Below are 17,569 nucleotides of genomic sequence, written 5' to 3' on the forward strand. Positions count from 1 at the left end.
CATTCAACCAAGTAATAGGTTGGCCTATATATTCTTATCATAGTGAATGGTTACAATAATTATCTGGCCTCAATAGGAACATGATTCAACTAACTGTGATACGAGGATGGTTTGAAAAGTTCTCGGAATCACCGCTAGATGGTACTGCTAGAGCAACGAGGTTCCCGCGCAGTAATCACACATCCTTTGTGAGTGAACACGTGGAGTGTCAGTGCTCTAGCTGCAGGAGTGTGGTAGTGACGACTCTTTGTTGTTCTTGTTCCCGCGTAGTGATTTGTGACAATGGAAAAAACTGAGATTTGAGCAGTGATTAAATACTTTGTAAAGAAAGGTATGAAAGCAAAGGAAATTCATGCTGACTTTCAGAACACACTGGGGGACTCTGCTCCTTCATTTTCAACTGTTGCCTAGTGGACCAGCGAGTTTAAATTTGGTTGGGAGAGCTTGGATGATGATCCGCGTAGTGGACGGCCAAAAAGTGTTATGACCCCAGAATTTATCGCAAAAGTGCATAAAATGGTTATGGAGGATTGTCGACTGAAAGTGCGGGAGATTGCTGAAGCTGTAGGGATGTCTTCTGAATGGGTATATTATATTTTAACCGAAGAATTGGGTATGAAAAAATTATCCGCAAGATGGGTGCCGCGGCTCTTGACATTGGACAATAAACGCACCAGATGGAAATGTCTGAACAAAGTCTGGCCCATTTTCAGTGCAACCAACAAGATTTTTTACGCCGGTTTGTGACTACAGATGAAACTTGGGTCCACTACTATACCCCAGAGACAAAACAGCAGTCAAAGCAGTGGAAACATGCTGACTCACCACCACCAAAGAAAGCAAAGGCAGTGCGTTTGGCCGGAAAGGTCATGGCCTCAGTTTTCTGGGATGCAAAAGGCATTCTGCTAATAGATTATCTTCCTACTGGCCAAACAATTATGGGGCAATACTATGTAAACCTCCTAGACCAACTACAGGAAAAAGATACGCGAAACAAGGCCTGGTTTGGCAAGGAAAAAGGTCATCTTTCATCAGGACAACGCTCCACCGCACACAAGTGTTATTGCCATGGCAAAACTTCATGAACTGGGGTACGATTTGTTGCCACATCCACCTTATTCACCTGATTTGGCACCATCAGAATTTCATCTATTCCCCAAGCTGAAAATTTTTCTCGGTGGACGGAGATTTTCTACAAGGGAAGAACTGACAGCCGAATTGGAGAGGTATTTTGCAGGCCTGGAGGAATCTCATTTTCGAGATGGGATCAAGGCACAAAACACTATAAAAAATAGAAAACCGGGCGAGTTGGCCGTGCGCGTAGAGGCGCGTGGCTGTGAGCTTGCATCCGGGAGATAGTAGGTTCGAATCCCACTATCGGCAGCCCTGAAAATGGTTTTCCGTGGTTTCCCATTTTCACACCAGGCAAATGCTGGGGCTGTACCTTAATTAAGGCCACGGCTGCTTCCTTCCAACTCCTTGTTCTTTCTTATCCCATCGTCGCCATAAGACCTATCTGTGTCGGTGCGACGTAAAGCCCCTAGCAAAAAAAAAAAAAAAAAAAAAAAAAAAAAAAAAAAAAAAAAAAATATAGAAAGTTGAAGTAATTAGCTGTAGTAATTCTAAACATCCTGTACCTAAAGCTACTTTTTGTTTCAGTGGAAATGGAAAATGCAGAAGATGAATGAAAAAGATTTAAGGAAGCACTGGTTGGATGTGCAGAAAAGGTATGTGGTAGAACATCAGGAAATGTGAAAGACAAAGAGATACAATGGTGGAATGATAGGGTAAAGATTAAAGAGAAGGAAAATAAACATTGAAGTGATTTTCTCAGTTTTTCTTATATATATATATATGCCATCAGGAAAGAAATATTCCTAAAACTTCGGTTTAAATTTTGATGACTGAAAACAAAATTCATAAATATGAATAATTCAGAGAATCGTACAATCAAATGTGGTAAAAGAAGTAAACTCATGTCCTCATCCTGAAGTGTAGCAGCACTTTTTAGGATTGTATTACTTTAATCACATAAATCCATGGCAGTACTGGGAATCAAACCTGGGCCTCGTAATAGTGCTAACTTACTCTGTGGAGATGGATGCCAGATGCAGTAATGAATAGCCACATGTTTATTCTTCAATGTGGAAAGGTTTCAAATCTGTAAATTTAAGTATTTTGAATCTGATCGTACCAAAAAAATGAGGAGATTAACACTGTCAGGATGGGCAGCATGTGTGCTCCTTAAGGACTCAAGTAGAGTGATTGAATGTGATATGTGGCCATAATTACTATTAGTCTTCATTACTGTAACTCACATGGGATTGAAATGAAAATGAAAACCTACAACCTGTTTTCCAGTCAATAGAGTGATTGAATGTGATATGTGGCCATAATTACTATTAGTCTTCATTACTGTAACTCACATGGGATTGAAATGAAAATGAAAACTTACAACCGGTTTTCCAGTCAATGACCGGATCAGGGATGGGATGAATGAAGTCCCCAACTTGCGGTGAGGATATGAATTGCGCTGGCTGCTGAGGCCTGTCGCACTCCTCTGGGGCAATGATTAATGACTGACCGATGAAATGAAATGATAGTGGAGAGTGTTGCTGGAATGAAAAATGACAGGGAAAACCGGAGTACCCAGAGAAAAACCTGTCCCGCCTCTGCTTTGTCCAGCACAAATCTCACATGGAGTGACCGGGATTTGAACCACGGTATCCAGCGGTGAGAGGCCGGCGCGCTGCTGAAATAAATGCATAAAAATATTTTACCAGCATGGAGCTTGAACCTCTGATAGAAAACACAGCATTGGTTGTTAAACACTGTGGCCACAGAGCAGTTATACTTACACAATAACATCTCAATATCAACCCAGTTTCTGATTAACATGGAGCATTCCTTTCATGTGTGTAACACTATTCTATTCATTCATTTATTATTACCTCCATATTACTGGTTTGTCAGCAACAAGTAGGCCTACTGGTATTACAACCCATGTACCTACACAAGAATTTATCATTGGATTCCAGGGAGAGATGTTTTCACTGCAGGTTGCATAAATACAAAGAAATAGGGATGGCTGAATAACCTGGTCTATTGACAGAACTTCAATAAAAATTAAAGAAAGTTAATTCTCTTCAATATATTACATAAACCTTCAATGTAATCCTTACACAGTTAATTTATTTCACAATACTGAATAATGCACAAAAATATTCATCATGGCCCCTTGAAAGAGTAAAATTTAATTATATTTTAAATCACACTTCGTCATCAAGGTCGTTACTTTCAGTATTATCGCTATGATGATAGAAGTTATTTATCGTCTTATCGATATCTTTAATGTACGTTCCTACGCTATTGTATACATTAGGCGTATCCTCATGACCACACCCTAGGGCATAGGACATAACTCCAGCTAGAACTAGAGTATGGTTGTCTCCCTGGCAAACAAGAGGTCCACCCTGGTCAACCTGAAACAAAAATCATACATTTAGGTATGTAAGTCATTGAGTATACTTTGTCAGTAGTTAAAGAAAGAAAGAAAGAAAGAAACTCCGTGGATCAATGTGGATCAATCAACCACATTTCAGTTGAGAATTGTAGTGTAGATCCGGTATATTAGATAGTATCTTGCCCGCTATATTAATGTATATCTTTGTGTGTGTATCTATTAGAGCATAGTAGGATAAAATAATACTACTAATAATCTGTCTGCAAATTTCAAACTTGCAGTTTTCATTTCTGTTCTTCCTTAGTAATATTTGTTGTACTTTATTGCCTTGAAATGTTCTTGATATCTTTGATTAAATGCTCGGCCATTTTGCAGTCATCACAAGTGAAAAGAGGAGGGAAGCACGAGCTATAGGAAGGGGTAACATCTGACCTGAGAGGAGTGGCTGATAGCGGTGCTGGGTGGGATTGTTCTCTCCTTACTAGGGAATTCCGCGTGCAGCCAGTGTCCTTTTTTTTTTTTCTCTCTTAGTTTAGTTAGCTGTAGATAGTAGAATATGTGTTAGTACATTAGAATTGAGGTAGGGGATGTCCTAACATGCGGTAGGTGTTCCTCGCATGCCAGAGACATCTCAATAGTTTTAGGCAAGGTGGTGCAGTACAAGGTACGGATTCCGCCGGTGCTGTCACCACTAAATGAGTAGAGTAGATAGTAAATAGTTTTAGTGTAGATAGTAAGAAGTTTTACAAGATATATAATAGTATGTTAGTTTATATTGTTTTGTTTTGTTTTTGGGTTTAGGTGTATTTCATGGTCTTTATTGCCTGTAACCGATGGTGTAAAGTAGGGTGGGCAATAAAGAGTTGTATTGTAAAAAAAGTGAGCCTATATACTCCTGAATTGGTGTAGAATTTTTTTTTTTTGTTGATACTATGTGCATTATATATATATGTTCTGATATTTTATTTACCGAGCTCGATAGCTGCAGTCGCTTAAGTGCGGCCAGTATTCAGTATTTGGGAGACAGTAGGTTGGAACCCCACTGATGGCAGCCCTGAAGATGGTTTTCCGTGGTTTCCCATTTTCACACCAGGCAAATGCTGGGGCTGTACCTTAATTAAGGCCACGGCCGCTTCCTTCCTTTCCTGTCCAATCACAAATATGAAAATCCTCTCAGTTATAATTACTGCGTTGTTGGGGGAAGTTCTTTATGGGGATCACTGTAAGTACCTAGGTGTTAATATAAGGAAAGATCTTCGTTGGGGTAATCACATAAATGAAATTGTAAATAAAGGGTACAGATCTCTGCACATGGTTATGAGGGTGTTTAGGGGTTGTAGTAAGGATGTAAAGGAGAGGGCATATAAGTCTCTGGTAAGACCCCAACTAGAGTATGGTTCCATTGTATGGAACCCTCACCAGGATTACTTGATTCAAGAACTGGAAAAAAATCCAAAGAAAAGCAGCTTGATTTGTTCTGGGCGATTTCCGACAAAAGAGTAGCGTTATAAAAATTTTACAAATTTGGGCTGGGAATACTTGGGAGAAGGGTATGTTCTGAGCTGTCAGTGGAGAGATGGCGTGGAATGATATTAGTAGATAAATAAGTTTGAGTGGTGTCTTTAAAAGTAGGAAAGATCACAATATGAAGATAAAGTTGGAATTCAAGAGGACAAATTGGGACAAATATTCATTTGTAGGAAGGGGAGTTAGGGATTAGAATAACTTACCAAGGGGGATGTTCAATAAATCTCCAATTTCTTTGAAATCATTTAAGAAAAGTCTAGGAAAACAACTGATAGGGAATCTGCCACCTGGGCGACTGCCCTAAATGTAGATCAGTAGTGATTAATTGATGAGATTACTGATGGTAAAACAGTGGGAATATGAAACAGATCTGGTGATGGTACTGCTTGATCTAGAGAAGGCATACAATAGTGTTAAATAGAGAAAAGGTGTGGGAAATTCTGGAAAGAAAGGGATGTGGAAGACAATCAAGGGAACTAGTGAAAGCAATGTATATGAATTGTTCCACTTGTGTCCAGACTCCAGTGGAGAACAGATTGGTTTAGAAACCAAATTAGACTGACAGGGAAGTGTATATTTTCTCCACTTATGTTAATAATGGTTATGGAGGAAATTCTAAAGGAAACAAAGGCAAGATACGTAGGGAATATGAAAATATTATTTTTTGTAGATGACATAGTAATCTGGGGAGTCAAAATAGAGAAGTGAAAGTCCAACTATAGGCTTTAAATGACAATACTGAGAAATATGATATGTAAATCAGTGTGGAGAAGAGCAAAACAGTGGTGATGACAACAGGAGAAGGAGAAGCAAAAGGAATTATTAGTAACAGGGGACAAAACCTAGAGGTTGTTGAATACTTCAAATATTTGGGAAGTGAAATAATTCAAGATGCAAGGTTGGATAAGGAGATCAGCAGAAGGGTACAAGCGGGAAACACATTCTACCAGGTTGTAAGGAACCTGGTGTGGAACAGAGAAGTTTCTATAAAATATAAAGAGATAACATACAAGGTGTACTATACACTTATATTAACAAATGCATCAGAGACTTGGACTTTGGCAGGAAGAAATGAGAGTAAAATTCAGGCCAGTAAGATGACGTTCCTGAGGAGTACCTATGCTAGGGAAGACAAGGAGAGACAGATTTTGAAATATTGATGTCAGAAAAGAGATAGGGGTAGAAAAACTGAGTGATAGGATGAAGAAGAATAAATTGAGATGGTTTGGACATGTTATGAGGATTGAGGAAGGAAGGATACCAAAACAAGTGTTGGTGGCTAAGATAGAATGATAGAGGTCAAGAGGGAGGTCCAGAACAAGATGGATGGACTTTGTCAAGAACAGTATAAGGAAAAGAAGACTGGACTGGAATACAATTCCTGAAGAGTGGTGGAAGGAGAGGCAATGACAGAGAAGTGCCATCAACATCCTGAACTGGAAGGAGCTGGACAAGGTGAAATGAAAGTGATGAAAATGATGATGATAATGTTTTGAGTGAGTCGGAAGGCTGTTTCAAAATTGTAGGCTCGTGTTAAAATGACAAACTTCTCTGAATTATTGTATTCAACCCATTCACCAAGGTATTTGAATTTTTCTACTTTCAGGATTCTAATGTGGGTAGTCAGAAGATGTGGTGGAGCATGTATGATATTAGATATGAAGTGGGTTTTGATGTACGAGATTTTGAAGCCACTCTTAACTGCACATTCATGCAGGTAATTGATTTGTTGAGAAACTAGTTCAGGAGAGGAAGTAAGGAAAGCAGGGTCATCTGCAAAAGCAACGCAATCAATATTGGTACAATTATGAGTTCATTCTATTTGAACTCCGTTAAGAATTCCTTTACAGTAGATTGGAAAATATGTCTCCATTCCCAGATGACCCTCTTGAGAACACAGTTGAAAAGTAATGGTGTTAGTCCATCTCTTTACTGAACTCCTGTTTGGATTTGAAAGGCTACAGAAATCTCGGATCTGAATTTCACTCTGAAAGACGTACCAGTACTTTGGATGATCTGCCGGGTCTTATTGTCTAGGCCAAATTTTTGGAGAATTTGGAAAAGTGTTGTGCAGTCAATCGAGTCATGTGCCTTCTGGAAATCTGCAAAAGTGATGATAAATGATCTGGCTCTGAGTTTCATGTAGGCGATATTCGTTTTTAGATTCTGGATCTGTTCTGTGCAGGATCTTGATTTTTGGAAGTCAGCTTGTTATTTTACCTATTTGTGAGTCAGGTTGTTCTACGGCTCTAGTAAGGTTTTGGGGAGAATTTTATAAGTAACAGGAGGGAGATGCAGCAGTAATTATTGACATCTAATTTATCACTCCTTTTTTATGAAGGGGATAAATAAGAGCTGTGACCCATTTGGAGGGTATCTGAGTGCTCTTCCAAATCTGTTGATGGTTTGGAGGAGGGGTTGTAGTGTATTGTCATCCAGTAATTTCTAGTATTCTGTGATCACTGAGTCTTCACCCAGAGTTTTATTATTTTTGAGAAAAGTGATGATCTCTCAATGTTCAGAAATGTCTGGTGGGGAAGAATTAGGGTTGGTTGGAACTGGATTCAGGTTAAGGACAAAAGTCGATTATGGTGGATCACATTTGAGTAGGGATTTGAAGTATTTTGCTAAGATTTGACAATTTTGTCTGCCATTGTGGGTGACCTGATCAGTGGTTGAGTCACGGGAACATAACTATTATTGTTATTACAGGTCATGTCAAACAAGTACTGTTCCAGTCCACTAAACCAGTGGTACTTCCATCATTAATATTAGACCGATAATGATTACGTAACATCCCTTCAACAATTATAATTCTAAAGAGATTTGTGCCAGAATTTTGCCCTTAAAAATAATGGTCCTTTCAAGTACTAATAAATCTACTACACAGGTGTTCTTTCATTATAGCATTCTTAACCTTTTGACGAGTGCGCATGGCATATGCCATGCAATAATGATGGCTGCATCTGAGTACGTATTTAACTGATAAACAACGTCTGGGGAGTAAGAATTTTTGTTAAAAATTACAATAAACTTATTTATTACAACTTTGAGAGACATGAAAACACATTTTGGATCAAGAAAACACTGTCATTTCAGAACTTTTTATAATGTATGATACTGTTCAAAGCAATGATGTATGCAGAAAGCAACCTCACTAGTAGAACACTTGTAGCTTGTTTCTTTCCTCTTCTGTCCTGTTCGGGTAGCGTGTTTGCACATATAGCATTGCCTGAGAAATATACACTTCTTTGATTCATTTTGTGGGAGTGGCCTCATAAATTGGTGAGCTTGAGGCGTAACGGATCTTGTGTCCCACCTCCAATCGGGCGTGCAACATTCCTTCCTATGTTTTTAGCAGTAAAGTGTTTCTCAAGCAGTTGTTGAAAATATATGCACAGTTATATTTACAAACACCAAAAATATTTACAGCTATAAAGAACACAAACAACTATCCACATCGGCAGCAGCCTATAGGCTAACGGCGCGCCGAACTCTTACACTATAGTGAGTATATGCATTCCTGTCAGAGACCACTACCATACAGAACTAGGATTTGTACAGCAACACTATTCGAATAACTAAAAAAGTTCAAAAAAATGCCACCAGATATCATATTACGTCAGTAAGCACTTAAGTTCTCAGTACTAGTCTAAAACGACAAATGCCGTGCTCCCTCATGTGGGACCAAACGGCAAATGCCATGCTCACTCTATTGACTGTCCTTTGGTGCACTCTTCAACAGGTTAAATGCCAACCTACTGCACCAGGATTTGACCCCCATAATCTCAAAACTTTGACCGTAATACAGTAGATGAAAGCCTAACTAACTACCATTTGCAACTCACCAGACACACATCTGTGGGATGTTTACCACCAGCACAAATAAATCCATCAAGTTGGTCTGGGTAGAGATTAAGGCTGAGAGATGTCACAAGCTTATTGTAACATCTACCAGAATTGTAAGTGGGCACTTCGGCTTTCTTCAGAGTTGCTTGATAGGTTGGTTCATCATCACCTGGAACTAAAAGATATACTCCAATGAAGTAAGAATAATGTTTAACAAGTTTCCCAGCAGTGAAGCATAAATTACTTTTGCCGATTGGGAATATCAAATCAATAAAAACTGTCAGGCTACTTTCTGTCATAAAATAACCAGTGTTTTGCCGCACTATGGCAGTAGGTTCATCATTTGGAATTCCACACTTTTCTGAGTTACTGGCTCGCAGTTACAGGCACGGGAGTGATAATAGTGAAATGTAAACTAAACAGACATCCTGGATTAAGCCTGAATTATAAGTAGATGATTGAAAAAGCCTAAATACTTCAATTTTGGTTAATTTGACATTCTCAGTTGATAAAGTTGAATTATGGTTCCATACTGAGAATATAATTTTTGAATAGGAAAAATTAGCTGACTGAACAGAACATTTAACTGCTTATATTAAAATTAGCTAATTACACTTTAAATGTTTTAGAACATGACCGTGACACACATAACACGCAAATCAAAATTCGTACATAGGCTATGCATGATGCGAGTATGGCAATTACGAAGCTTCCTATACAAGACCATATAGAAATTCTGAAAGAAAATTTTTAAAGCCTTTTTTTCCAAAGCATAATAACCATAACAGAAGCTACATTTCTTCTAATTTTTATCCTTGCTTCCATACTTTTTTTACATTTTTTTTTTTTTTTTTTTTTTTTTGCCTGTTGGACAGAAAACCTTTTAATGTCTGTAATTGCACAACCCTGATGCTGGCTTACAAGGAGAGCTTGCCCCATTGATTGGGTCCATTTTTCGATATACATGCAGGCCTAATTGCAAGGCACAATTCCCACCCAAATTGTGAGAAAATGAAATTTGAATGTATTTCTAGAGTGCTTTAGAAGACCAGCATGCAACACTTTCTCACAAACAATACACAGAAAAATGAGCAAGCTCTCTGCTTCTGAAGCTTGTGATCCACGGATTGAATCTCACCTTCATAATGTTTTTGTTTTCTGTGATGGACTAATTGAAAACTCCTTGTGGATGTGGTAACGCGGCCTTAGGTCGGTATGCTAAATGCTGTATAAATTACTGCTTCTGGCGTGCCTATGATAAACACTACTCTGGTTCATCCAGCAAACAATAGTCGCAACACAACAATGTATAGGCTAATGTATTATAAATGACAGACATCAAATTCACAAAGACATGTCAAAGAGATTTGTGAATGCTCTGCTTTTTATGTTGATTATTCAGCCTGAAGGCTGGTTGGATCCTCAACAGCTCCGCCACGAGCTGTCGTAGATGGCTGAGGTGTCAATGAAGAGTTGTAAAAGTAAGTAGATGAATATTGTGAGAAGAGTTTGTATGATTGTAACATAAAGGAAATATTGGAAATTTTTAGATTACTGTAAAGATCAATGTAACATAATTAACTTATTTGCAGCCAATGTATACATATTATGTTAATTGTAGATGCTTACCACATTGTATTGTAAAACTCCTGTATGTGGCCCTTTGGCTTGGAATAAATTAATAACATTTTTAAAAGTTTCCAGTTGCTTTCCTCACCAAACCAGGTGGTGGTGGTGTTTTTATTATATATACTGTAAGTCTGCCAAGCCTACTGGAGCACATGCACCAATCAACACCGTAGGTGATATTTTCTGTACCATTTGTAACAGAGAGTAGCTTACTAGTATCGCACATATCTCATTTGCCTTCATGTTCTCAAAACCCTGGATGAGACAGGTCACTGATAGTAACAAATTTGTTCTAGCCCATACCTGAAGACATAGTGCACTGCAAACACTAGGTCTCGCCAAGTAAGGCAAGGCAATCCTTTACCTAACTGTAAATTAGAAACAGTTCAAATTTATTCCATTGCGATACAGAACTCGTGATCATCAGTTATAACAGTACTTAGGTAGTTCTTGAAATAAACAAATTTTTTAAATATTTGATATTAGTTTTATGTCACACCACCTCGGAGTGTTCTTATGGCGACAATAGGATATGGCTAGGATTGGGAAGGAAGTTATTGTGGCCTTAATTAAGATTCCGTTGTTGATGAGCTATAACAAGAATTGTCTCTGTAGGGAAGCTCTTGATACGGCATCTGATTTAGGCATTGTAATAGTTGCATTTCCCAACCACACCTCCTATAAACTTGAGCCTCTTGATTGAATTATCCGTTTGTCTCTGAAATCTTCCTGCAAACAATTAGTACTGTAGATTCATAGCTTGTCAATCATACAGGAAAAACCTTTGGCATCTATGAAGTGGGGAAGGTTATGGGGAAAGCATGTCCATGTGCATTGACTCCTGAGAACATAATGAATGATTTCCTTTTAAATGCATTTCAAATATTAATTTGGAGCTATTTCCATCTATTCTCTGTTCTTCAAGTTACAAGAGGGTATGCTTTATGGAACACTTTTCACCTCATTGCAAATTAGTTTTTTACCTTTAAGTAGACTTTAAAACAAAAAATATAAACAGGTGCTATAAAGGAAACCTTGATAGTTATTATATTGTACAAAGTATAAGCCTTTATTTTTTTCCTCCTATTCAATACCTTATTCAACCTCCCTGACAGGGTTACGATGTTTGTCAATACAATCAAATATACATGCAAGGTAAGAGAATACATTTTCTTAAACTACCGTTTTTAATAAACTGAATCTACTTTCAAAACACACAATAATTCAATCTAAATTTTGGCATGCTGCATGAAAAATGATCATGTGATTTTAATTCCTTTTTTTAATGAGACTGCAAACTCACTTTTATAAGACTCAATTTAGAATTAATAATAATAATAATAATAATAATAATAATAATAATAATAATAATAATAATAATAATAATAATAATAATAATAATAATAATAATAATAATAATAATAATAATAATAATAATGTAATTGGCTTTACGTCCCACTAACTACTTTTATGGTTTTCAGAGATGCCGAGATGCCAGAATTTAGTCCCATAGGAGTTCTTTTACGTCCCAGTAAATCTACTGGCACAAGGCTGACGTATTTGAGCACCATCAAATACCACCGGTTTGAGCCAGGATCGAACCTGCCATGTTGGGTTCAGAAGGCCAGTGCCTCAACCATCTGAGCCACTCAGCCTGGAAAATTTAGAATTAGACTTTGGCAAGACTTGATGATTATTATGCAAATGCAATATTTGTTACAAAAAAGCTTTTAGTATTGGCACCACACTACCCCTGTTCTAGGAATCGGATAAAGAAATGAACTGCCGTAACCATGGCAACGTCAGCTCCAGGATTCTAGAGCAGTGAGATTATGCATGTACGTTTGGGCATAGCTGCCAACCAAAATTGGTACAAATAAGACTTAATATCTGGAAAAAAATATACTGTTTTGTAGGGCACTCACAGGACTCCTTTGGGCGGGAATGGAAAGGGGGTGAAGTACGAGTGTAAAAATCTTACTATATATAGAAATGGAAGTGTGTGTGTAAATGACACATCTCCAACTAAACCACTGGAGCAATTTCAACCAAACTTGGTACACATATCACTTACTATCGGGAGACGAGCACTGTGGGGGTTAAGCCATCCCTAGTGCCCTTAAGGGAGAGGGTCGGGGGGGGGGGGGTAGTTACAATAATAATCGAGAATAGTGTCAAATTCATAGTTTATGGGGTCGCTGAGTTGAAAAGTAATACTCTAGAATTTTTTAAAGTCCAGCCCCCTTTTAGGTGGGGAGCAAAGGGTGGGGGGATGAGATAAAGAAATAATTAAAAACAGTTTCGAATCCATAGATTTCAGGGTCTCTGAGATGAATAGTATTACTCTGGAATTTTTTGCAAATCCAAGTGGGGAGCGAAGGGGGTGAGATATAAAATTAATCGAAAAACTACATATAAAAATGTTATCTTCTTATTATTATTATATATAAAAATTTATGTATGTGTGTGCGTGGGTGTATGGGTGTGGGTGTGTATATGACACATCTCCTCCTAAACCACTGGAGCAATTTCACCAAACGTGGTACACTTATCAATTAGTATCAGGAGACAAACCGCGTGAGGGTAAGACACCCCTAGCACCCTTATGGGCAGGGGGCGAGGGGGGTGGTATAAAAATAATCTTATAAATAAAGTTGTTCGATTCTGTTTGTCTGTTTGTTTGTTTGTTTGTTTGTTTGTTTGGCTTAAGTGCGGCCAGTATCCAGTATTCGGGAGATAGTAGGTTCGAACCCCACTGTCGGCAGCCCTGAAAATGGTTTTCCATGGTTTCCCATTTTCACACCAGGCAAATGCTGGGGCTGTACCTTAATTAAGGCCACGGCCGATTCCTTCCAACTCCTATCCCTTCCCTGTCCCATCGTCGCCATAAGACATATCTGTGTCGGTGCGACGTAAAGCAACTAACAAAATTAAAAAAAAAAAAAATGTTTGTTTGTTCCACCATCACGTCGAAAGGGCTGGATAGATCTCAACCAAACTTCATATTTAGAGTATACTCACCCCGAGAAAGTTTTCAATATGCATATCATTTTAAAATCTTTGAAAAGACGGGGGTTTTATAGGAAAACCACAATGGTTTTCCTCCATTTTCTCTTATACTATTGATTTTCTGCAAACTCTGTGGACCATATGTGAAAGGTCTCTTCATCATAAACAACTTTTGTTATGTTCATAATTTACCTTACTCTTCAAATGACGGAGAAATTTACTATTTTCTGCCGATACCATGCTCGGCATTGAGTGACCGACAGAGCGATAACGAATATATGGTTTACCATGGCAACGTCTCTGACTGCTTGCCAGCAGGGAAGTAACGTATTGCCATTTTCCTCATCATTCCTTTAAATTCGTGGTTGTTCCTTGGGTAGAAAGCAAGAGAGTCGTCAATCGGCCATTCTGCGGGATATTGGCAGAATATCATTGGAGGTTATAACCGTCCTCAAATAGCTTAAGTAATAACACAAATATTCATCTTCTTATCTGATTACCTAAGAATCCCTGCGCCTAAATTTCTCTCCGATTACCGCTTTCTTATATCCATAACTCACACCGGCATAATTTATTGAGGAGATTTGATTTTCCAATACATTCACTTGGTATTTATATATTTGTCGTCATCCGGATGTCCTCATTTATAATCCATTTTCTATTAATTTCAACATACTAAACTGTATTATTTTCTTCCTTAATTACCACGTATGTATGCGAGTGCTAATCCCGAATGCTGTACACTCTTTCCTTTGAGGAAATATTCTAAGCTATGCAAATGTATAACTTTTGGCCCAGGAAAATTCCGAAATATGGATGCAATTTTAACGGCGGTGCAGACCTTCGTTTCGGGGTAATTGGTGGCTAATCAGTAAGTCGTATCGCAAGTCACAAAGCAAATGGCGTTTCATTTTGGAGAGATCTACAACTTTTGTCCTATGACTTTTTGTCGTATTTCTATCCCTAATACATTAAATACAAGTTGATTTTGTACTTTTACACGTACTGTATATGTTATCATTTGGCACACTTATAGGAAAGGTAGAATCATGACATTCGGCACGCACATTGACATGACGATTGGCAATGTTATAGCCAAATTTTATGATTCTAGCTGTCACATGAGAATGAGCATCCAAAAACTGTACAAGATTTCACCCCATTCAATGACTCTAACTCAATCTAACCCATGAATATAGGAGATATGAGAAGATGTCATAGGACCAACCATGTAGAGCACTGAAAGGGGCATCTGATGGTGAAGTCCGTTTGTAGATACGTCATACAGTTACAAAGAAGTAACTATCGAAATAAAGGTCTGCACTTCTAGAGTGTGTCTGTACATTGACAATTTTGGCGAAATTTCCGTACAGTTATCCGTTTCGGGTGTAATAATGACCATCTGCATATATTCAGTTTTGGTGTCTGTCTGTTTGTTTGTTTGTCTGTTTGTCTATAACTTGGAAACTACTGGATATATTTCCACCAAACTTGATATTTAGAATCCACCTATCCTTTGGTAGGTTTTAGGGCAAATATTGTTTCTAAATCCCTGAATTGACTGGGGGATTATATGAAACTGAAACTGTCATTTTGCATTATCACAAAATATAGACAACCAAACTTAATGTAAATTTACCTGCCTTAATGGAAATTCATTTCTAAGCCTTTTTCCTCATGTGCATCATTTCAATACGAGGATTAATAAGGGAGATATCATTAACGGTCCGTTTTCCGGTACATGTCCCACCGGACTTAACTCAAGAGCGGGTGCGTGTAAAGCGTATGTTTTACAACTTGAAAACTACTGAAGATATTTGAGTCAAACTTTACATTAACATCCACGTGTCAAACGCTACGTGTCAATCGTCAATAACATTTCATGTTCCCGGAATTGACTGGCGGTTTATAGGGAACCGAAATGGTGATTTTACTCTTACACAATATATACAGTACAAGACCAACCTGACTGGAAATCGACCAAACGTGATGGAATTCCATCTGTAAAACGTTTTTCATGTGCATTTTTTCAACAGGAGGATCAATAAGGGAGATATCATAAACGGTCCATTTTTCCGGTTAAGTCCAGCGGATATAGCCCACAAGGTGTTGTACGTGGAGTAGGTTCCTTATTGTAAATAAAATCGTAACTACTGTGTGCCTGTACATTGACTATTTTGTTGAAATTTTCGTACAGCTACACGCTTAAGGGGTAATAATGATCATCTGCATATTTTTTGGTTTAGTTTCTTGAAAGTCCTACTTTTTACACTTCTCACCGAAAACCCAGATTGCGGCATAATCTGCCAGTCGAGAAAGAAAACTGAAATTTGGCAAAATTTTACGTTTTAGCCTGTAATGGGCGGAAAACTTCCAAGAGCTTTAAATTTTTACCTTTCTATCCCGAAGAATATCGAAATATGGAGGCAATTTTAATGATGGTGCAGACCTTCGGGAAGTATTATCACATAACGGATGGCACAATCCCCGTTCAATTTGGAGTGATCTACAACCTTGGTCTTACAACTTTTTGTCGTATTTATATCCATTTTACGTTTGATTTTTCTCTATTTCTCGATGTTAAGTAAAGTTGTACTTTTCACATACATAATTCATACCTTCCATCACTTAGAGGAAAGATAGAATCATCATACTCTACACGAAAATTGGTCCACCCAGTAGCCATATGTGAGCCAAATGCCATGTATGTAGCTGTCACTTAATTATCCGAAAAGCAATGCAATGTGAGATAATCTTACACAAATTTTACCCTATTCCAAGTTTCTAACTCAATCTGACCCATGAATAGATGAGATATCATAAGACCAGCAATTTAGGCCGCTAAATCCGGCGTCTTATGGTACAATCCTTTCTCGATATGATGTACCGTTTAGAAGCAGTTAATCTGTAAATGAAGGTCTGCAATATTGTAAACAAGCACATACTTTCGTATGTCGAACTATATATATTCACTGATGTCGATTTTGTAGCGATCGAGAAAGGGTGTGTCTGCTATTGTAATCAGTACTCCGCACACCGACTATGACTGGCAGTAGGAATGGAGTCCTTCTCCAATTCCTGTGTAACTGGCATTAATGAGGCAGGCCTACCATTGTAATGAATAATTCACTTCTCGATTTGACTTTCAGAAGGCAAGGGAGCATGCAGCATACAGTCTTTGGCTGTAGGCAAGTGTTCCTGCAGTGTTCCCATCTAAAATGTGACTGGCATTAGGCATACTGGCCTGCTATTTTGATGGAAACTCATCAACTTGGTGTGACTGGCAGGAAGCTGGCTGGCAGTTGGAAAAGGGGCCTATCATTATAATGATAACTGCACAACTCAATTTTGACTGGTTGTAGGGAAGTTTCCTGCCATTATAATAAAAACTCCTCAATTTGTAATATGTCTGGAAGTAGGAAAAGGGGGCTGCCATTGTAACGGAAACTCCCCAAATCGATTGTGACCGCGCCGTAGGCAATGGGGCCTGCAATTATAATGTAAACTTCCCAACTCGATTGTGAATGGCAGTAGGCAAGTGAGCCTGTCGTTATCATCACAAATCCGTAACAAACACTTTACACTGGAAACAACGTATGGGGACCTCTCCATATTGTTTCTCGGATAACGCTAAGAGACATGCTATTTTAAAACAATCTTATTTACTGCATGTACAGTATTTACTTCAATATTCGTATACAATGCAGAATACCGTAGCGAAGCACGGGTACATTTGCTAGTTTGAAATATTTTCCATCCCAGCCCCTACTACATGTACATCAACTAAACTTTCTAAATGAAAAATATTAGATATTTATGATAAAATCACATATTTCAGAGCTGACTCCCAGAATTATTTTGTTTCAAAATTGGTAATTTTAAATTTGTGCTACTTTTGTATAACGTCCTTTGGATAAAAATGATTAGCATGCAAACAATTCACCAAATGACTATCAACCCTAGTCACATGACTCATGTCAGTTTTGAAGATATGGTACTCAAGAAGAGAGTTATCATACATACTCTTTTTCTTCAGAAAATAATTTGGCATAGATTCAGTCCTATTTTCTATCCCCCTGTGGGTGGGGTCAC

General features: G+C 38.1%; 1 protein-coding gene across 1 annotated transcript in view; it reads right to left on the reverse strand.

The window, feature by feature from the left end:
• Positions 1–3,136: 3,136 nt before the first annotated feature.
• LOC136857201 (uncharacterized) overlaps positions 3,137–17,569 on the reverse strand; it is a 170,944-nt gene continuing 156,511 nt past the window's right edge. The window contains exons 8-9 of the mRNA XM_067135664.2: positions 8,839–9,014; positions 3,137–3,482 (exon numbers count right to left, since the gene is read on the reverse strand). Of these exons, the coding sequence (XP_066991765.2) occupies positions 3,270–3,482; positions 8,839–9,014 (389 nt within the window). The 3' untranslated portion in view covers positions 3,137–3,269. The remainder of the gene's footprint in view (positions 3,483–8,838; positions 9,015–17,569) is intronic.

The sequence above is a fragment of the Anabrus simplex genome, chromosome 1 (assembly GCF_040414725.1).
Source record: "Anabrus simplex isolate iqAnaSimp1 chromosome 1, ASM4041472v1, whole genome shotgun sequence".
Taxonomy (NCBI): Eukaryota; Metazoa; Arthropoda; class Insecta; order Orthoptera; family Tettigoniidae; genus Anabrus; species Anabrus simplex.